Genomic DNA, 23307 nt, shown 5'->3' on the forward strand with positions numbered 1-23307 from the left:
GGGTGAGTTGGCATGGAAGGTGCAAAGAGAAAGGGGTAGTGATTGTGGGGGCATGAGTTGGCACAAAGTTAGTATAGAAATTTTAAAGGACACTTTTGGATATGATACAAGGACACTTTTAGGGGAGGTCCGATGCCCTTTGGGAGAGGTAATCTTACCTTTGAGAGGGATTTGGGGGTTGTTAAAGGTAGACATGAATGTATGTAAAATGTGCATAAATTGTTTGGAACTGTCAAGCCCATTGAAACTGTCAAGTTGGCAAAGTAGAAGAGAATAGGTTGGTATGAAGTGCATAAGGGGCCATATGAGTGGGTGGAGGGGCATAGGTTGGCATGGAGTATGTGAGAGGAAATGGGAGCATGAGATGACATAGGTTGGCATGGGGAATGTGGGGGGCTTGAGTCAGGGTGAGGGTTGGAGGGCTGTTTTAATTATTTTTTTAACATTCAACACATTGTTGAAGCACTGAGGCAGGCCTTCCTCCCAGCCCACTTCCACACCTGGCAGCCCCCATACTCATTCCAGGGACACCAATTTTCACCCAGCCCCTGGATCTAAAACCAACAGTTTGGGGCACTTTCTCCCACGTCAGGTTGACAGAGCTGGTAATTAACTCTGCGCTCCCAACCCACCAATGAACATTTGCATTAAACCTAGGAAGAGAGGAGAGGTGGAGAGAAGGAAAGTCATAAATCAAGAATGCTGAATGCAGATATGTTCAAGGGTTGTAGCGATGGAGGAAGTTACAAAGGTAGGGAGAGGAAGCCAGGTAGGGCTACGAAAACAGGAATGGTAATTTTAAAATGGAGGTGTTGCCGGATCAGGAGCTGATGTAGGTCAATTAGCACAGGGAGAGTAAGCAGGACTTCGTGTGAGTTTGGATATATGCAGCAGGGACATTGAATGAAAGGTGGGAGATTTTAAGACCACAAGACTGTAAGACCATAAGACATAGGAGCAGAATTAGGCCACTTGGCCCATCGGTCTGCTCCGCCATTCAATCATGCTGATATTTTTCTCATCCCCATTCTCCTGCCTTCTCCCCAGAACCCCTGATCCCCAGGATCAATCAGGAAAGCATTGTAATGGTTAAATGTAAGAAAGAAAAGGTGTGGATGAGGACTCCAGCAGCAAATGAGGTAAGGCAGGGATTTGGTCAGGTGATGCTGCAGAGGTCAAAATGGGCAGATTTGGTGTTGTAAGCATTTGTAACCAGAAGTTGATCTTGGGGTCAAGGAGGCCTTAAAAGGTGGAAGGGGTGAAGCAGGTAAAAAGATTTGGAGAGGATTTTCCAAAAGTCAGGGGGACGATGACTGAAGGCTGAGTCAGTCAGAGCCAATGTCACATCACTCCAGAATTACAAGAGCAAGGTATTCAGGCTAGTGGAAATTGCAGACAGAGAAATAAATAAAATCAAGGACCGGATTTTGAATTTAATGTGTAGCGGGATGGGAAGACAGAGAATATTCACCAGAAGAGGGTGCTTTTTTTGTGAGGTAAAACATCAGAGGTGATCAAAGAGGCTGTTTGAGAAATTGAACTTTTTGAGATTGGCTAGTTGATCATAGAATTTACAGTGCAGAAGGAGGCCATTCGGTCCATTGTGTCGGCACCGACACATGGGAAGATCACCCGACCTAAGCCCACACCTCCACTCTATCCCCATACCCTAGTAACCCCATCTTATCTTTTTGGACACGAAGGGCAATTTAGCATGGCCAATCCACCTAACCTGCACATCTTTGGACTGTGGGAGGAAACCGGAGCACCCGGAGGTAACCCATGCAGACACAGGGAGAACGTGCAGACTTCGCACAGACAGTGATCCAAGCTGGGAATCGAACCTGGGACCCTGGAGCTGTGAAGCAACTGTGCTAACCACTGTGCTATTGTGCCGCCCACAATTTCACTTACTTTGACTGAATGTGGTTATACCCCAGATCCCAGAGTTGAGTGGATTAGATTATGACGAGAGGTTGAGTAGACTGGGACTGTACTCATTGGAGTTTAGAAGGATGCGGGGGGATCTTATTGAAACATATAAAATTATGAAGGGAATAGATAGGATAGATGCGGGCAGGTTGTTTCCACTGGTCGGGGAAAGCAGAACTAGGGGGCATAGACTCAAAATAAGGGGAAGTAGATTTAGGACGGAGTGTAGGAGGAACTTCTTCACCCAAAGGGTTGTGAATCTCTGGAATTCCTTGCCCAGTGAAGCAGTTGAGGCTCCTTCTTTAAACGTTTTTAAGAAAAATATAGATACCTTTCTAAAGAATAAAGGGATTCGGGGATATGGTGTACGGGCCAGAGAGTGGAGCTGAGTCCACAAAAGATCAGCCATGATCTCATTGAATGGCGGAGCAGGCTCAAGGAGCCAGATGGCCTACTCCTGTTCCTAGTTCTTATACTATAATTGAAACACCAAACTACCAAAATGATTTCTTTTAAAGCATGGTTTTAATTTTGTACCTGTAAAGTGAAATGAAGTGTTCCAAGAGATGGCTCTTTTTAAAATTTAGAGTACCCAATTTTAAACATTATCCCTTCAGTGATCTTTGTCAAGTCTTAGTGAAGTCCCACCACATTCGAGTGATGGTGATAGGCGGTGTAGGGGCGGGCATGTTGGTGATGGTTTCTGGGGAACCTGCAGGTGCCAATTCCTGGAGGGAGACTGTGTCCTGCCGTCTGTCATGGTGTGCCACGTATGCATACTGAGGGTTTGCATGGAGGAGCTGAACCCTCTCGACCAGGAGATCGGACTTATGGCTCCTCACATGCTTCCTGAGGAGGACAGGCCCTGGTGTTGTCAGCCAGGACGGAAGTGAGACCCCGGAGATGGACTTCCTGGGGAAGACAAACAAACGTTCGTGAGGGGTCTCGTTAGTGGCAGTGCAGAGAAGCGACCGGATGGAGTGGAGCGCATCGGGAAGGACCTCCTGCCAGCGGGAGATGGGGAGACTTCTAGACCGTAGGGCAAGAAGGACGACCTTCCAGACCGTCGCATTCTCCCTCTCCACCTGCCCGTTTCCCCGGGGGTGCAGCTGGTAGTCCTGCTTGAGGCAATTCCCTTACTAAGCAGGAACTGACGCAGCTCATCGCTCATAAAAGAGGAGCCCTGATCACTGTGGATGCAGGTGGGGAAATCGAACAAGGTGAAGATGCTGTGTAGGGCCTTAATGACAATGGCAGAGGTCATGTCGGGGCATGGGATGGCAAAGGGAAAACGGGAGTACTCGTCAACGATGTTGAGGAAGTACACGTTATGGTCAGTGGAGGGGAGGGGCCCTTTGAAATTGACGCTGAGGCGTTCAAAGGGGCGGGAGACCTTCACCAGGTGAGTCCTGTCTGGCCGATAGAAGTGTGGCTTACACTCCGCACAGACTTGGCAGTCCCTGGTCATGGTCCTGACCTCCTCGGTGGAGAAGGGCAGGTTGCGGGCCTTGATGAAATGGAGAGGCCGGGTGACCCCCGGATGACAGAGGTCATTATGGATGGCCCGAAGTCGGTCTTGCGCGCTGGCACGTGTACCGCGGAACAGTGCATCTGGGGGCTCATTGAGCTTCCCAGGACGATACAAGATATCGTAGTTAGAGGTGGAGAGTTCAATCCTCCACCTCAAGATCTTGTCGTTCTTGATCTTGCCCCGCTGTGTGTTATTGAACATGAAGGCAACCGACCGTTGGTCAGTGAGGAGAGTGAATCTCCTGCCGGCCAGGTAACGCCTCCAATGTCGCACAGCTTCCACAATGGCTTGAGCTTCCTTCTCGACAGAGGAGTGTCGAATCTCGGAGGCATGGAGGGTACGGGAAAAGAAAGCCACGGGCCTTCCTGCCGGGTTGAGGGCTAGCCACCAGGGCAAAATACGACGCATCGCTCTCCACCTGGAACGGAATGGACTCGTCCACAGCGTGCATCATGGCCTTGACAATGTCTGTCTTGATGCGATCAAAGCCCAGGAGGGCCTCAGCCGTCAGGGGAAAAATGGTGGATTTGATATGTGGGCGGGCCTTGTCCGCACAATTGGGGACCCATTGGGCATAGTGGGAAAAGAACCCCAGGCATCTCTTCAGGGCAGTGGGGGAGGGGAAGTTGTAGGAGGGGGCACATGTGATCGGGGTCGGGCCCTAGGATTCCGTTTTCCACGACATAGCCAAGAATGGCTAGTTGGGTTGTGCGGAAAACGCATTTCTCCTTGTCATTGGTCAAATTAAGGAGTTGGGGGTGTGGAGGAATTTCTTAAGGTTAACATCGTGGTCCTGCTGATCATGGCCGCAGATGGTGACATTATCCAAGTATGGGAATGTGGCCCCCGGCCCATACTGGTCAACCATTCGGTCCATCGTTCGTTGGAAGACCGAGACCCCATTGGTGACGCCGAAGGGAACCCTGAGAAAGTGGTAGAGGCGGCCGTCTGTCTCGAAGGCATAGTGGCGGTCCTCCGAGCGGATAGGAAGCTGGTGGTACGTGGACTTCAAGTCTACCATGGGGAAGACTCGGTAGTGCGCAACCTCTTTAACCATGTCAGATATGCGGGGAAGAGGGTACACATCGAGTTGCATGTACCGGTTGATCGTCTGACTGTAGTCGACGACCATCCGGTTCTTCTCCCCGGTCCTGATGACCACCACTTGGACTCTCTAGGGGCTGTTACTGGCCTCAATGATCCCTTCCCGCAAGAGTCGCTGGACCTCCGACCTGATAAAGGCCTTGTCCTGAGCACTATATCGTCTGCTCCTGGTGGCGACGGGCCTACAGTCGGGGGTGAGGTTCGCAAAGAGCGAGGGAGGGGCGACCTTATGGGTCGCGAAGCTACAGGCGGTGAGAGGGGGCAGGGGTCCACCGAACTTCAAGGTCAGGCTTCGGAGGTTACACTGGGAATTCAGTCCTCATAAGAGGGGAGCGCAGAGTTGGGGGAGGACATAAAGTATATAGTTGGCGTACACGACGCCCTGTATCACAAGGTTTGCGACACAGTACCCCCGGATCTGCATGGAATGTGATCCGGAAGCAAGGGAGATTGTTTGGGACACGGGGAAAATCCGGAGGGAGCAGCGCCTTACCATATCCAGATGGATGAAGCTATCCGTGCTCCCGGAGTCGAAGAGGCAGGATGTCTCATGCCCATTGACCCGGATGGCCATCATAGAGTTCTTGAGGTGATGGGGCCGGGACTGGTCGAGTGTCACAGAGCCGAGCTGCGGATGACTGGTCCGGTCGGCGGTAGCGGGGTGGTCCCAAAATGGCGGGCTCCATGAGTCGCACGTGACGGGTGGCGTCGAAGATGGCGGCTCCCATGGGTCGCACGTGGCGGATGGCGTTAAAAATGGCAGACAAAATGGCAGCCCCCACGGACTGCACGAGGTGGGTGACGTGTCAGAAGGGGGCGGTACCGGCAGGCGCGATGCCACACTATGGGATCTGTGAGCTTCAGATCGGGCCTGGCAGGCTTTCGATTTGGGAACTTTAGGTCAGGCCAGGCAGACTTTGGCAAAATGCCCCTTTTTACCGCACTCGTTGCAGGTCGCGTTCCGAGCTGGACAACGTTGCCTGGGGTGCTGGCCCTGGCCGCAGAAGCAGCAGAATGGCCCCCCTGGAGTTGGCGGGCAGCCGCGTGGCACAGACATGGGACATGCCCGGGGCGGGTGATGGCGACGCCTCCGACATCCACGAGGATGCCGCATGGTCAGGTGTGAAGGCATCCAAACTCTGGAATGCTACCTCTAACGAGGTAGATAGCTGTACCTTCTCCTTGAGTTCGAGGGCACCCCTTTCGAGCAGTCGTTGCCGGATATAACTGGACCAGACTCCGGCCATATAGGTGTCCCGGATCATGAGTTCTGTATGTTGCACTGCCGTAACTGCCTGGCAGTTACAATTCCTGGCGAGTACCCTCAGGTCACGCAGGAATTCTGCCAGCGATTCACCAGGCCACTGAGGCTGTGTGGTAAGAAGATGTTGAGTGAACACCCCATTCACCGGCCTCACAAACTGTCCTTTCAACAGTGCAACCACCTCTTCGTACGAGGCCACGTCTCTGGTTAATAGGAAAATTTTGTGGCTCACCCGAGCGTTGAGGAGACGCAGCTTGTGCGCCCCGGAGACGTCGTCGGTCGAGGAGTCGAAGTAGGACTCGAAACAACTTAACCAATGCTCAAAGATTGCAGTGGCTTCAGCTGCCTGCGGGTCGAGTTCAAGTCGGTCAGGGTGAAGAGCGGCGTCCATTGTGATATCTAAGCTTATTAAATTGATGGACCATCAATTCACACGAGTCGAGTTGTAGAAGAGAACAGTTGTTTTAATAAGCTAAGAAGTATGCCAGCCTGCTGCTGCTCCCGCACTGAGAGCTGGCCACAGGTCTGCCAATTATATACCTCCCCCGAGGGGCAGAGCCACAGGCGGAGCCAACAGAAGCATCAACACAACAACAGTAAGTAACAGTGAATAAGAACAACAGTGAACATATATACAGTGGTGGATAACAGTAGGACAAATAACAGTAACAAATAACGGTAAATGTATATATATATAGTAGCAATACGTAGTTCACCACAATGTGCAACCTCCACATGGACAGTGACCCAGGACCGGGATCGAACCCGGGTCCTCGGCGCCCTGAGGCAGTAATGCTAACCAGTGTGCCACCGTGCTACCCATGTGTTTTGAAAATTCAAGGGCAGGGTTAGTGTTTGCGAATTAGGTAATAATAAATGCACCTAGAGCGGCACGGTGGTGCAGTGGTTAGCACTGCTGCCTCACGGCACCGAGAGCCCGAGTTCGATCCTGGCCCCGGATCACGGTCCGAGAATATTTGCACATTCTCCCCATGTCTACGTGAGTCTCACCCCCACAACCCAAAAAGATGTGAAGGGTAGGTGAATTGGCCACGCTAAATTGCCTCTTAATGGGAAAAAAGAATTGGGTGCTCTAAATTTATATTTTAAAAATTATAAATGCACCCCACAAGATAAATGCATATCAACATTATTTAACATAGACATTGCCCAGGATTTGTTTGTGCTTATGGCAGGACAGTGATGGACTCCTTGATGGAGTTCACATCCTACCCCTTCTGATTAGCGCACTTTGCTGTCTGCATTCAACAGATTTTGCCTCTTCCCTGTTGGGTTTATTTATACCTGTGCTTCTGTTTGGGTAAGAAAGGAAGAGGGCAGAGAACCAGAAGATGGGACCAATCCTGCCCTTTGATAATGTGGGGTTGGGGAGCACAGCATAGCTTTTTCTTCAATCACAATTAAGAAGTATATCAGAGATAGAAAGCAGCAGGATTTGTTATTCAGAAGGGTTTTCTGGGTGGTATAAACATATTTAGGTAAGGTATATTAACAACAGGATGTGAATACTTTTATACACCAACATTTATTGAACACTCTGCAAGTCAGAAATAGTATAGGACAGATGCAGGTTGAAGTTTATTTTATGTTAACTTTGTAATATGTCTGTCGGACCTAATTTACAAAAAAAACCCTCACTGTGCAATTTTCAGTTTTTCAGTCTCAATAAAAGTAACAAAAGTAAAACTAATTTGTATTGAATTATGGACAAATAATGCTTGAGTGTACTCCCTCTCCCCCAACACTCCCAGCATTTGTGTTGAAGCTGCTGAAACACATTTTATGACATTTGGCAGTGAAAAGTCACTTTGGCAAGTTTATTATTGATGCTTGTTTAATGTGAAGTTCAGGAGGCTGCTGAGTATGATCGGCTCCTCCAACTTTTCTACAATTAAAACCTCATCCTGCAGATGTGTAAAACTGAAGACCAAAAAGTCATTTGGTTCATATTGTGAAAACGTTGATCTTTCTGCCACTGCATCTAATTTGATCCTTTCATGATTTGTATGGGAAATTACATTTTAAGAAGTTCTTTCTTGATTCCACTCATTTAAGATTTGGAGCGCTGCCAAAGGTATTACGATACATTTTTTACCTGACTTGCTGTCCTCTCTATCATTTTTATTTGAACAATGAAAGAAGCTGCTTGGGATTTTGCACATTCATAACTCATTTTCTGTCCATATCACAGATTATTAATACTGAAGTGGAGTAATGAGGCTTGCCTGCTGTAACAAGGTTCCCACTTATATCTGAACTCTTTCCGATATAGCCACGCATGGCTTTCAAAGTGGGAAAGGTGATAAACACCAGGGAAAGCAAATCAAAGATCGAGATTGATTTATGTGACATATCTGAGTTGCTCTGTTCAACTGTTTCAACAACCAGTCATACAGATCAGCTTCATATACAGTAAATTAAATTGAAATTACACCGTGTTGGGTGGAAAATTGCTCAGTTAATCTACTCCTTCAAAATGAAATTTGATTTTTTTTCCCCCACGTGAACTGCCTTCTGATTTTTTTCTCACACCTGGCTGGTTTTTGATTGTATATGCAATAGGATGTTGAGCTTTTTTCCTCTCCATTTTTATGTGTTAAATTTTATGCACACTGGAAAGATGGGCTCAGCACAATGTTATGATCCCTTTAGTGATTGATCGCATTTAAAAAGAAATTCAACCTTCCAGTTAATAGCTGAAAAGAATGAAACAACAAGATTTCATGTTTTAAGATTTTACTGTGACAAATGACTGAAAATGCTACTACCTAAACACTATTTTTCTGGGCAATATATACTTCAAACTGCTGAAACTATTGTTTCCAGTTTATGCTCATCCCACATCTCATTCTCTACAGAATCACATCACTTGCACCATCCAATGGGTTCATGTTTCCCCCCCATTTCATCGAGGTAGTAACTTTGAATTACCGTCTAATAATAACAATAATAATTTTTATTATTGTCACAAGTAGGCTTACATTAACACTGCAATGAAGTTACTGTGAAAAGCCCCTAGTCACCACACTCAGGCACCTGTTCGGGTACACTGAGGGAGAATTCAGAATGTCCAAATTACCTGACAGCACATTTTTTGGGACTTGTGGGAGGAAACCGGAGCACCCGGAGGAAACCCACGCAAACATGGGCAGAACGTGCAGGCTCCGCACAGACAGTGACCCAAGCCGGGATCGAACCTGGGACCCTGGCGCTGTGAAGCAACAGTGCTAACCTTGTGCTACAGTGTCACCCTGAAGATACTTAAAGAAAAGCAAAATACTGCCGATGTTGAAAATCAGAAATAAAAACCGAAAAAGCTGAATAAACTCAGCAGGTCTGGCAGCATCAGTGGAGAGAGAAACAGAGTTAATGCTTCAAGTCCATATGACCCTTCTGCAGACCCTTCTGTAGAAGGATCAAATGGACATGAAACGGTAACCCTGTTCCTCACTCCACAGATGTTGCCAGACCTCTGTGTTTATCCAGAATTTTCCCTCTGAAGATAATTCCTCAGATTTCCAAGGGTTTCCCAAATCCACTGCCAACAGTAAAGCCCATTCAAATGATTCTTCTCCCCACCCGGGCCACACCAGGTTGAATCTCCTGGATTCCTTAAATGGCGGCAGAATGTGCCTTTTTGTTTAGAGACCATCTCCCTTCCACATCCAACTTCACTAGCTCACAAAGAACCTGCAGCTTCTTCTCTCTGCTGACCATTCCACTGTTGTTCTTTTCCTTCATCCCTTTCTTTACTTCTGCACCAAAAGCTTGGGAGCCAGCAAGTTTATTTTCTATTAGCCAAGTTACCCTTATTCTTTCTTCCCAGCTGTGAGAGATTCACACCTTGCTCAGCTAGTCATTTGACTAAGCCAGTTACATGATCCACCCATTTTAACATAAATTTAAAGATATAGTCCAAAATTAGGTCCTCTCTTGGAGGACGTGGTCATTGTCTGACACTTGTGTGACACAAATGTAAATTGCCACTTGTCAGCCCAAGCCTGGCTATAGTCCAGATCTTGCTGCATTTGGATATGAACTGATTCTAAGGAGTCGCAAAAGATGCTGAACATTGTGCCTTCGACTACGAACATCGCCAATTCTAACCTTATGATGGAAGAGAGGTCACTGATGAAGCGACACACGATGGTTGGGCCGAGGACACTATCCTGAGAAATTCCTGCAGTGATATCCTGGAGCTGAGATGATTGACCCTCCAAGCATGACAACCATCTTCCTTTGTGCCAGGTATGAATCCAACCAGCGGAGAGCTTTCCCCAGATTCCCATTGACTCCAGTTTAGCTAGGGCTCCTTGATGCCATACTCGGTCAAATGCTGCCTCGATGTCAAGAGCAGTCACTCTCACCTCACCTCTGGCATTCAGCTCTTTTGGCCATGTTTGACCCAAGGCTGTAATGAGGTAAGGAGCTGAGTTACCCTGGCAGAACCCAAACTGAGCGTCCGTGAGCAGATTATTGCTGAGTAAGTGCCGCTTGATAGCACTGTTAATGACTCCTTTCATCACTTTGCTGACGATGGAGAGTAGACTGATACTTGGCTGGGTTGGATTTGGCCTGTCCCTTGTGTACAGGACACATATGGCCAATTTTCCATTTTGCCGGATGGATGCCAGTGTTATAGCTGTACTGAAACAGCTTAGATCGGGGTGCGGCAAGTTCTAGAGCACATGTTTTCAGTACTATTGCCGAAATATTGTCAGGGCCCATAGCCTTTGCAGTATCCAGTGCCTTTAGCTGGTTCTTGATATCACATGGAGTGAATCGTACTGGCTGAAGACTGACACCTGTGATGCTGGGGACCTCTGGAGGAGACCGTGATGGATCATCCACTCGGCACTTCTGGCTGATTTGTTGTCTTTTGCACAGATGGTGTTTCGTTCCTCCATCATTGAGGATGCCGATAATTGTGGAGCCTCCTCCTCCAGGGAGTTGTTTAATTTTGTCTGTCACCATTCATGGCTGGAGGTGCAAGACTGCAGAGTTTAGATCTGGTGCGTTTGTTGTGGAATCGCTTAGGTCTGTATTATTTGCTGCTTATGATGTTTGGCAGGCAAGTAGTCCTGTGTTGTAGCTTTGCCAGGTTGACACCTCATATTTAGGTGTGCCTGGCGCTGCTCCTGGCATGCTCTCCTGCACTCTTCATTGAATCTGGTCTGACCTTCATGTCACTCCAGTTCCACAGCAATGTGGTTGATTCTTAAACACCCTCTGAAATGGCCTTGCAAAGCACTCAGTTGAAGGGCAATTGGGATGGCAATGAATGCTGACCCAGCCAGAGACACCCACATCCCACGAATGAATAAATAAAAGGTCCATTACTTCAGAGTCAATGGGTGCAATATACCGGCCTCCCCTGGAATTCCCAACGTCTGTTACACCTTGCAAGATCTAACCAGATTTTGTGGTCTTACTCTCACGTCTAAGTGAGTTTAAGAACCCACTTAGTTGTGTTGACGCTGGATCGATCGGCCAACCGGCATCTATCAGCCTCACCGACGGGATCCCAGCCGGGCGCCGTTCAGCACTGGTCCCCGCAAATGGGGACCAGGCGGAACTGTACCTGGAGGGCAGCCTCAGTGCAGAAAATGATGCTAAGTGCGGCCTCAGAGGGCATTCCTCGCTGGTCCATGAAAACAAGATAGGGTGCAGCTAGATTGCGGGGCCATTACAAGCGCCGGAAACGACCCCACTAATCCCGCACAGAACGGATTATGTTTAGTTTAGATTGCGCCCTGTGTATACGAGAATAATTGCCGTATTCATTAAAAAGCAGACATAAGGAACAGAGCCCATTGAGTCTGAAACCTATCTGGATGTGATTCATTTCAACTGGGGCCTTTTCTTGGCAGATCTAAAGTTTGTTTTCTCTGAAGCTGATGCACAAAGATTGTGAGTGAAGAAAGACTTCCCTATATCAGAATAAATTGTAATGTATTCTTCCTGAGCCCTCCCCATTCCACCCTGCACTTTTTGTAATAACTAATATCACCCAGTCTGCCCTACATGTGAAACCAGATCCACAGCAATGTGGTTGACTTTTAAGTGTCCTCTAAAATGGCTGAGCAAGCCACTCAGTTCAAGGGCAATGAGGGATGAGGAATAAACTCTGGACCAGCCAGCAACGCCCACATCCCTTAAATTAATTTTTAAAAATTACCAGCAAACTGACAATTGATTTAATCCTCTCCCGCCCATGACTGTAACAGCAAGTGATAAGTTTTATATTTGTAGCAAAATAATAAATAAATTCTTCATACTTTCAGCTTTAGTATGTACTCCAATTTCGCAATAAATAGAAGATAATAACTTGCATCTATACAATACGTGCATATCAATCTAGAAATCTAGCAAAAGCTTTCTAACAAATTCAAAACAAAGCTGACTTGATCCACAAAAACTGACAGCATAAAATCACCCTGGAATTATAGACCTTGATACTTCCTGGGCGAGGAGCGAGACTGAAATTGAAGTGGGACATGGATTTGTTCAAAATTAATCTTCTGATGTACCCATCCCTGTGTTTCCAGGGGAAATACCTGAAGTGCCAAAGTATAATTTGCAGCAGTGATGATTTAGAAATAGCTGAAAGACATTCGAGTGTTGACGATCTGACATTTATTTTTCGGTGGAATAAATTTTTGATTCAGCATTGGTGTCTTTTCAATCACTTTGGAGCCCACAGCATTTCTGGATAGATTACAGATCTATAAATATGAAAATAAAAGTAATTGTACAGAGTTCACTGGAACCTGACAGGATCCAATCCTTTTCCTGTAGATAATCTCAGGTGTATCCTGTTAATTTGTACACTGATACTTTTTTGAAACACTGATCTACCGTCATCCCATGGTGGTGCGTTCTGCATTAAGGGTACAAAGTCGAGTTGAGGTCCCAAGCAGAAGAGTCATGATCTTGTTAAATGGCGGAGCAGGCTTGTGGAGCCAAAGAGCCGGCTTGCACTCCAAAGATGCATGTTCGTATGTATTAGTTGAGAAAAAAAATCACCTAAGCTCAATTTTATGGGCAGCACAGTAGCACAGTGGTTAGCACTGTTGCTTCACAGTGCCAGGATCCCAGGTTTGATACACAGCTTGGGTCACTGTCTGTGCAGAGTCTGCTCGTTCTCCTTGTGTCTGTGTGGGTTTCCTCCGGGTACTCCAGTTTCCTGAAAGATGAGCTTTTGAGGTAATTTGGACATTCTGAATTCTCCCTCAGTGTACCCGAACAGTCACCGGAATATAGCAACTCGGGGCCTTTGTTATGGGCCAGGGTTTAGAGAACCCCAAAATGTATCATGGAGTTCACCTGACCCACAACGTTTAATAGATTGTGGTATGGGGAGCACACGGCCCACTCTACAGGTGTGGCACAGCAGTAATGGTAAAGTAATTTTTAAAGCAAAACAATGTTTATTCTATGAACTCAAGTTAACCTTTTTAAAACATACAGTGAACATCTCAGCAACCATCAATTCAAATACAACCCCTAAAGAATACAACACTAAGTAATCCTGAATAACTTCCCAAACAACATCCTGAAGACAAAAGAAACACCTTTCAACAGAAGCACATTAGGTTGACATTCACTACTGAGAACATTTATAATTCTGAATTCACCAAATGATCAAGAGATAGTCTTTTGATGGCAGAGAGAACAGCAGTACACCTGCTTGGTCTGGCTTCAGCTCCAACGCTGAAAACTAAACTAAAACACACCCTGCAGCAAACAGCCTAAAACAAAAGTAAAAAGCTGACAGACAGCCCAGCTCCACCCACACTCTGACATCACTGCAGGAGTAAACACCCATTTCTTAAAGGTACTCTCACTACAGATATTTATATACATACCCATACCCATTTCTTAAAAGTATGCTCACATGACACCTCCCCCCAAGAGAAAAAAATCAACCATCAACTACAAGATGGTTTCATTTTTCACCTTTTCACCATCCTTTAAGAAATGCACACAGTAAATATACTTTTTTGTTTCAAAAAACAATACACGCAAACAGTATAATAATATAGTCCATTTTTTTTTAGTTTTTCTTCCTCCAACTGAAATCCGTCTCAATTGACAGACTCATTGAACAAGAAGGTCTCTGCATGATCCATCCATTCATCTACGCCTCGGCATTTCTCTTTAAAGTCAGATACTTTAGTTCAATCTAATCGCAGAGTCCCTTGTAATTCTCCAACACAGGAGCATTGGTTATCACAGCTTTCAGGCAGTCAAATAAATGCCTGTTGAAAGTCTGTTGTTCACTGAAATTTCCGACGTTTCTTCAGCAAGTCCATCAGTGGAGCAATCACGCTACAAAACCTTTACACAAATTTTCGATCAACTCCACTCATGCCAAGAAATCACATTATTTCCCTTCGTCTTGAGGGTATTGAAAACTCCTCAATAACTGTTGGTTTCACATCCCGTGTGACCATTCGACCCTGTCCGATTGTATGTCCAAGGAAAGTGACTTGGGCTTTTCCAAATTCACTTTTGGCTAGGTTTCTCACCAAACCCGCCTCCTGAAGTCGATCGAATAACTCCATCAGATGTTTTAAATGTTCTTTCCATGAATGGCTGAAAATTACCAGATCGTCGATGTATACCGCACAATTGGGTAATCCTGAAACAACTTTGTTGGTTAACCGTTGAAATGTGGCTGGGATGTTTTTCATGCCAAATGGCATAACATTGGATTGGTATATACCATCTGGAGTCACAAAAGCTGAAATCTCCTTCGCCCTTTCGGATAAAGGTACTCTTTAAGTAAATCCAGTTTAGAAATAAACTGATTGTCCCACTTTCTCAATGCAATCCTCCAAACGTGGGATAGGATAAGAGTCCGTTCTTGTAACTGCATTAAACTTTCTATAGTCCACATACAACCATTGGGTACCGTCTGGTTTAGGTACCATCACTATGGGTGAGCTCCATTGGTTGCAACCCACTTCAATTATGCCATTTTTAAGAATACTCTCAATCTCTTTGTTAACCTGTGCCAATTTTAAAGGGTTTAGTCTAGATGAATGTTGTTTGATTGGAACAGCATTTCCCACATCTACATCATGTATAGCCATTTTAGTACTTCCCAATTTATCCCTACAAACTTGCACATGTGATATCAGTAACTCTTTCAGGTCAGTCCGTTTTTCCTCTGGAAGGTAACTCAACAATTTATCCCAATTTTTAAGAACATCCTCATTTTCCAATTTAATTTAAGGTATGTCAAATTCACAGTCATCTGGATTTGGTTTGTTGCTTTGAGTTAGAATCATTAATACCTCCTCCTTTTTCTCTCCTTCCCTTTCAAAGTACCTTTTAAGCATACTCACATGACACACTAGGTGAGTCTTCCTTCTATCTGGTATTTTTACCACAGCATTCACCTCATTTAATTTCCTTTTAATCTGATAAGGTCCACAAAACCTAGCTTTTAAAGGCTCACTGACCACTGGTAACAATACTAAAACTTTATCTCCACTGGCAAAACTAAGAACATTGGATTTCTTGTCCGCGACCCGTTTCATCACATTTTGTGCAACTTTCAAATGTGGTCTTGCCAATTCATCTGCTCTATTTAATCGTTCCCTAAAATTTAACACATAATCCAATAATGTAATTTCCGATTTCTCACTCACCAATTTTTCCTGAATCAATTTAAGTGCTCCTCTTACCTCATGACCAAACATTAGTTCAAAAGGACTGAATTTGGTTGACTCATTAGGTGCATCCCTAATTGCAAACAGTACGAATGAAATTCCTTTCTCCCGATCCTCTGGATAATCGTGACAATAAGCCCTCAACATTGTCTTTAATGTCTGATGCCACCTTTCTAATGCTCCCTGCGATTCTGGATGGTACGCAGTTGATTTAAATTGTTTTATTCCTAAGCTATCCATAACTTCTTTGAATAACCTTGAGGTAAAATTTGATCCTTGATCCGATTGTATTTCTGTGGGTAGTCCATATCTAGTAAAGAATTTAAGTAACTCCTCCACAATCTTTTTAGCTGTAATATTGCGTACTGGAATGGCCTCTGGAATCCTAGTAGACACATTCATTATAGTCAAAAGATATTGATTCCCACTTTTCATTTTAGGAAGTGGTCCTACGCAATCAATTAGGACCCTTGTAAAAGGTTCCTCAAATGCTGGAATGGGTACCTCCCACTGGTACCTCATGTGCAACTCGCAACATCTCCTTTCTATACCCTACCGGCAATACTACTTGATGAACTTCTGCTCACTTTTCATCCACCTGCATATGTAAAGGTCTCCATTTTCTCTTCAAGACATCACTTTTACAGTAATAACACTGGTATACACTCAGATTCCTCTTCCGTGTATGCTTTCTGATACATCCGTTTTATTTGTACATCTTTCTGTTGTAACTCCGCCAATTTTCCTGAACAAAAAATATCCACCTCATCCTCCACCTGTTCTTGTTCTTTTTCAACCATCTGATCAAAAATCGTTTCTGATAATTGCACTTCAACATCATCTTCACTTTTTGATTTCTCTTCTTGTCTTAACATGTGACTTTGCTACCTTGTTACTACACAATCCAGAAAAACCCCAGTATATTCATCCTTCAACACTTCAGTTGTCTGATTTTCCACTGGCTTATCAACCACTGTAGGCATCACTCCCACCTGCGATCCAGCTATATCATTACCCAAGATAAACTGTATTCCTGGACAAGGTAGTTTCTCTCATACTCCTACTACCACTTCACCACTCTTCACTGGACTTTCCTACCTTACCTTATATAATGGAACACTACTCCTCTCACCCAGAATTCCACATATCACCACCTTTTCTGGCAACGTTCTTCCCAAACTACATAACTCCTCATCTCTTACCATTAAAGGTTGACTAGCTCCCGTATCTCTCAAAATTGTGACTTCTTTACCTGCTCCTCCTGAAACACATGAGTAAACTTTACCCACACAAGTAAAATCTTTAAAGAGATCTGGCACCTTCTTATCAATCACCTCTTGATCAGGCTGTACAATCTTTTGCACCTCCTTCGCTTCACTTGGGCTTTCTTTTACCACTTTAACAAACCCCACTGTCCTGTTTTACCACATCAGCCTTCCCAGCGCTTTTCTTCCACCACCAACACTGTGACTTTACATGGCCTAGTTTATTACAGTCGAAACATTTAAAACTTTTCATGTATCTTCCACCTTCCTGGATTTCTTTTTTAGTCTGAGGTACACTCTCCTTATTATCTCCCATCAGATCACCTTTAGCTTAACCACTTGATTATTTCTCATGTCCCCAGTTTCTATCCCTCACAGGCTGAAACTCATGTCGGAAACCAAGCTTTGATTTATGAACTAATTCATAATCATCTGCCATTTCTGCTGCTAATCTTGCAGTTTTAACCCTCTACTCTTCCACATGAGTTCTCACGACATCAGGAATTGAATTTTTAAACTCCTCGAAAAGTATAATTTCTCTTACAGCTTCATACGTTTGGTCTATTTTCAAAGCCCTTATCCACCTATCAAGATTACTCTGTTTGAGCCTTTCAAACTCCATGTATGTTTGACCAAATTCTTTCCTTAAATGTCTAAACCTTTGTCTGTAGGCTTCAGGCATTAGTTCATATGCACCTAAGATGGATTTCTTCATCTCCTCATACGACTCAGATACCTCCTCCAGTAGTGATGCAAACACTTCACTAGCCCTACCTACCAGCTTTGTTTGAATCAGTAATACCCACATGTCCTGTGACCATTTCATTTGTTTAGCCACTTTCTCAAATGAAATAAAAAAAGGCTTCTACCTCCTTCTCGTCAAACCTTGGCAATGCTTGGACATATTTAAATAGATCCCCACCAAGCCTTCGACTTAGACGCTCTTTCTCACTATCCTCATCACTATCATCCAACTGTACGTTTCCCTTTATGCCTGCCAATTTTAACTGACTGTCATGTTTCATGGCCATTTTCTGAAGTTCAAACTCTCTCTCTTTATCTTTTTCCCTGATCTGTATCTCCCTTTCTCTTTCTTTTTCCTCTCTATCTCTTTCGTATTCAAGCTGCTTTAATTCTTTCTCATGTTCCATTTGTTTCACTTGCAACTGAATTTTTGCCATTTCCAATGAGTCAAACTGTATCTCAGACAACTTTAAATGCTTAGCCACCGCCATAATTACCTCATCTTTTCACATTTTGTCAGGTAATGTTAACTGCAATGTTTTTGCCAAATCTAACGGTCTGCTTTTAGTCTCTGTCCGTCAGGTGCTGTGCGTGACCGTCTCCAAACCCCAAAATATCTGAGCCTCTGAAAGAGCTATTGTCCACAACACGCTCCCTACTTAACTGAAATACCACACCGGAAAAGCAACCACACAATATGCTCACCCCTCACTGTCTTTAAGTTCTCTAAGCCAATCCAATAGATAGACTTTTATCCCGGATGAGTCCCCAATTTGTTATGGGCCAGGGCTTAGAGAACCCCAATGTGTATCATGGAGTTCACCTGACCCACAACTTTTAATAGATTGTGGTATGGGGAGCACACGGCCCACTCTACAGGTGTGATACAGCAGAAATGGAAAAGTAATTTTTAAAGCAAACCAATGTTTATTCTATGAACTCACGTTAACCTTTTGAAACATACAGTGAACATCTTCGCAACCATCAATTCAAATACAACCCCCAAAGAATACAACACTAAGTAATCCTTAATAACATCCCAAACAACATCCAGAAGACAGAAGAAACACCTTTCAACAGAAGCACATTAGGTTTACATTCACTACTGAGAATATTTCTCATTCTGAATTCACCAAATGATCAAGTGATAGTCTTTTGATGGCAGAGAGAACAGCAGTGCACCTGCTTGGTCTGGCTTCAGCTCCAACACTGAAAATGAAACTAAAACACACCCTGCAGCAAACAGCCTAAAACGAAAGTTAAAAGCTGACAGACAGCCCAGCTCCTCCCACACTCTGACATTACTGCAGTAATAAATACCCATTTCTTAAAGGTACTCTCACTACAGATATTTATATACACACCCACTTATCAACACCCATTTCTTAAAGGTACTCTCACATGACACCTTTCGCAGTAACGTCATGTTAATGTAAGTCTACTTGTGACTATAAAGATTATTATTATATTATAAGAATTGGACATTCTGAATTCTCCCTCAGTTTACCCGAATTGGTGCCGGAATGTGCCGGCTAGGGGATTGTCACAGTAACTTCATTGCAGTATTATTGTAAGCCTGCTTGTGACAATAAAGATTATTATTTTTATTATTCATTGGGTAAGCCTTATCATGGAATACATTGCACTGCTAATTCTCCACATGAATTGTATTATTTTCCTTGCGTGTAGAATATCGTTAACACAATCAATGTTATGTAATCAATGTAAAAATGTAATTTTGCAGTATTAGCTCATCCTGATGCAAGGAAGCCATGCTCCGTCGCCTTCGTCAACAACTGGTGCAATTATTCAACATATGAAACAAACATTTGGAAAATGAATGGAATTCTTGAATCCAGCTGTTGTTCCAGATAGTTGGTTGCACTACACATGGCTAACTGATCACATACAATAAGCTGTTTGGGTTTACATCTCACATGAAATACTCTTCATTGATCGTTGAGTTACTTGAAAACGTTTGATCCTTACTGCAAACCTCATTTTACTTTTCAGAAACTGGACTAGTTTTCTACAGTTCCCATTGAAACTGAGTTACATATCCCAAGTTTGGTGTTGGTAATCGCTGCAGTGCTTAAATTTCCCTGTGTTGGAAAACAAGCCATACGTTCTAATCGCTATCTGACCTGCCAGTCTCGAAAAATATTTTCCCATCTCTTCACAATACCCTTGTCTGAAAGACTTCTGCAATGTTCTTTTTGTGTTTATCATTCTCTCAATTGAGAAACCAACAGCGCAGGCAATGGTTTGTTACACAGAAATGTTTTCTGAGGTTCTGAGCAATTACAACAGCAGTTGCCAACAAAATGGGAATTCATTGTTTGACTTCAATTCAAATAAAACACTTGATTAAGAACATAATTTATGCTGAAGTGAGGATATTAAAATATTGGTGAAAAATATCACAACACAAATATCTAAACATCTCTCAAATATTGATAGTGGGGTTTTTATTTGTTTTTCAAACTTCTGTCATATTTTAAGTAAGTGTTAATGTTTGAAATGAATAGACACTAACTTTTAGCCTTCTTTTTAACCATAGAGCACAGATGATCTATTGGTCGCCTCTGCTGAATGTCCTAGCGATGATGAGGACATTGATGAATGTGAGCCAAGCTCAGGTGGGTTAGGTGAGTCCATTTTTATTACCCTTTCTTGGTGTTTTTGTGATTTTATGTTTGCATGTTATATATGGAAGGGGTTTCATTGTTTGGTCACTGAAGGTATTGAAGGGTTTGTTGTAGGTCATTAAATGTCATGTAGGCAGCTGAAGGGCTGACTGAGTGATGTCCTAAAATGAAGACAGTAATGTGGCTCCCTCAGTCAATCAGGCAGGCCCAGCACCTATGGCATAGCTTTCTGAGCCCATGAGTTGGAGGTAGAGCTCAACATGGGTAGATTTAAATGTCTATTTACTTTGCAAGCAGGGCTTGTTTAAACGGCACCTTACAGCAATCAATCTACAGGGACTATTTGAAGGGAGTTTCGATGAAATAGCAAACAAAAACTTATGACTAAAACTGCAGCCACTTCTCACAATAAAAGCAGAGTTCGCTCTCCAGTAAAATTGAGTGATTGAATGATGGTTAAATTGATTATTTCTCTCGAAATTTACAGTCAGTGGAGTGCACTTGCATACGGATTCTGCATGCAAAATCAATCCTAATTACTTTCAGTAGTGCAGTCTCCAGGACTGATTGACAGGTTATTAACCAATCATCTCCTTTCCAGCTGGGAATAGTGGTGTCACAGCCAAATGTATGTTAATACATTCAAACACACAGGAATGTAACATTCAGGGATGGGTAGGTATGAACACATCGTTATATTCATGAATAGAGGTGGAATACATGACTCAATACATTCAAATACACATATCTTTAGCGTCAAGCATATATCCAGACATTCTGAGACTTATACAAGCATTCAGACAGACCGTTACCTTTTAGCAGACACACAAATGCATTCAAACGTTCAAAGATATGTCTAAGGACCCATTTTGTGTCCACACGCACATTGAGATGCATCAACAGACTGGGCTTACTCCCTACATTCAGACAGGTTCACACATCAACAATTAAAAATGAGTGCACATACCATGCACTTTGCACAGGCAAAGCAGACAGTAACACTAACAAACTTTCCTGTTGCTCTTAGTGCATATTTGATTTGAAACACAGGTCAGTGTAGAGATTACTGTATACTTTCTGTATATATTTATGTAAATCTGTAACTGGGGACATTTCCATTGCTGCTTGACCTTCATTGAGTGATTTATAGTCACTCAGTAGAAAGTTTTCAGTAAACATGTCAAATCTTCTGGTCCCTTGGGCTGATCTGTCAGGGACACAATCACACTGTCACATTAAAACTGTATCAAAGAGGACATTTTCCTCTCGGTTTAAATTATTGTTCACATCCTTTAACCTGCTACATTCTCTCAAAGATGCCCTTTTTAAAAATGTCCTTTTAAAAAAATGCCAACACTTAGTTTCCCCAACTCTAGTAGCATGCTTAATTTCTCAGCCAAATAGTTAGGCATGCAGATCATTCCTTTTGCCCATCCCAATGCCACTTTTAATCCAGATTCCGTAAAGTTTGCACCTGTACCCATGAGCAGTACAGTTTTTCTCCATCGGAAAGCACTTAACTACCCTAAACTGAGATTGGGCAATTACTTCAAGGGTCAAGGAGCTGTATCCTATCACCGTGTGACATAGCGTTGGCACAATCTACTGTGTCATTAGACAGCCATTACTGTAATTGTCTTTCAGCTTTGTGAGCTTGGTTGGAAATAAATGGAACGAATAAGACTGTTGGGATAAAGTTTGTGTTGGGAAATAGCAAAATATGGGCAACCAGCAATCCTTTACATACCATGTCCAACTCTTACTTAAATTGGAATATAAATGAATAGCGGGCAGGGTGTAAAATGGGCTGTCGATTCACTATCGCTGCCCCCAAGACTACTTTTATTTGTCATTGATTTATGCAAACATGAGGGCACAGAAGGAGGCCATTCAACCATCGGGTTCATGCCAGTTCCTTGTCAAGCAGTCCTGTCATTCCAAATTCCTCACTCGATCTCCGTGGATCTGCAAATTTATCTTTCTCAAGAGCTCATCCAATTTCCTTTTGAAATCATTATTCGTCCCCGCTTACATCACCCTCAGAGGCAAGGGGTTTCAGGTCATTACCACTCGGTGCGTAAAAATGTTCTTCCTCACTTCAACCATGCATTTCTTGCCCAAATCCATAAATTTGTGTCCCCTAGCCCTTGTACCATCGACTAACGGGAACAGCTTTTCTTTGGGTGGTTTTCCAGCCCCCATTGGCATGTTTTCCAACTGCGAAGGTGGCTCGCCATTGGCCACTGGTGGGATCTCCCAGTCCCGCCGATGCCTACGGAGTTTTCCATGGCTCGCCCGTCCCGCTGCCAGGGAACCTGCCGCAGGGGTTCGTCTTCAGCGAGACCGGCACGGTTCGCCAGTGGGAATGTGCCACCCTTTGTCTACATTATCTAAACTTGTCTAAATCTTGTATACTCATTCATCACCCCACAATCTCCTTTGCTTCAAGAAGGAAAATTCCTAGTTCCTCCAACCAAACCTTCTGACTAAAATCCCTCATACTTGGAACTATTCTGGAAAATCCTCTCTGGATCATCTCAAGAACTCTCACATCCTTCCTAAAGTGTAGTTACAAGAACAGGACGGAAAACTCGTGTTGTGGCTTAACCAAAGTTTTAGAAAGGTTCCGCATAACTTTCTTGCTTTTGTACTCGATACCTTTTATTTATGAAGCCCAAAATCGCAGATGCTTTGCTAACTACTCTCAACATCAAGAATCTGCATGCGGACCTCAAGATGCTCTGATCCTCCACATTCTTTAGAATCATGCCATTCAATCTATATTGCATCTCCCCATTCCTTCTAATGAAATGTATCACCCCTCCCACACCCTTCTTCCACAGGGGGGGCACCAGGAATTTGGGCGGGAATCTGGAATCAGGTCCTGTCTGCCTTTTTAAAAAGTCCATGGAGTCTATATTAAAATCTATTTACATATAGTCATTTGGTAACACAGGACTTAAGTATTGCTGGAAAAATATACTTTTTTTCATGCCTTGGATTTGTATTCTTACAAAATATCCTGATTAGTGCAAGATGAAAAGCTTCAACAAAAATTGCCTCTTTCTTCAGCAATATTTACTTATGTAAATATTTGAATATTGGAATACAGAATGAA

The 23307-nt window shown here is 43.8% G+C and overlaps 1 protein-coding gene across 38 annotated transcripts in view; it reads left to right on the top strand.

Annotated features, from left to right (window-relative positions):
* The window catches only part of nrxn1a (neurexin 1a), a 2579010-nt gene that overhangs the window by 2532142 nt on the left and 23561 nt on the right, over positions 1 to 23307 (top strand). For 27 of the 38 annotated variants that reach the window (XM_072507900.1, XM_072507883.1, XM_072507882.1 and 24 more), the window contains one exon: positions 20102 to 20189. In XM_072507900.1, the coding sequence (XP_072364001.1) occupies positions 20102 to 20189 (88 nt within the window). The remainder of the gene's footprint in view (positions 1 to 20101; positions 20190 to 23307) is intronic. The other 11 variants (XM_072507962.1, XM_072508016.1, XM_072508088.1 and 8 more) reach the window with 1 other exon arrangement.

Source organism: Scyliorhinus torazame, chromosome 1 (genome assembly GCF_047496885.1).
Source record: "Scyliorhinus torazame isolate Kashiwa2021f chromosome 1, sScyTor2.1, whole genome shotgun sequence".
Classification (NCBI taxonomy): domain Eukaryota; kingdom Metazoa; phylum Chordata; class Chondrichthyes; order Carcharhiniformes; family Scyliorhinidae; genus Scyliorhinus; species Scyliorhinus torazame.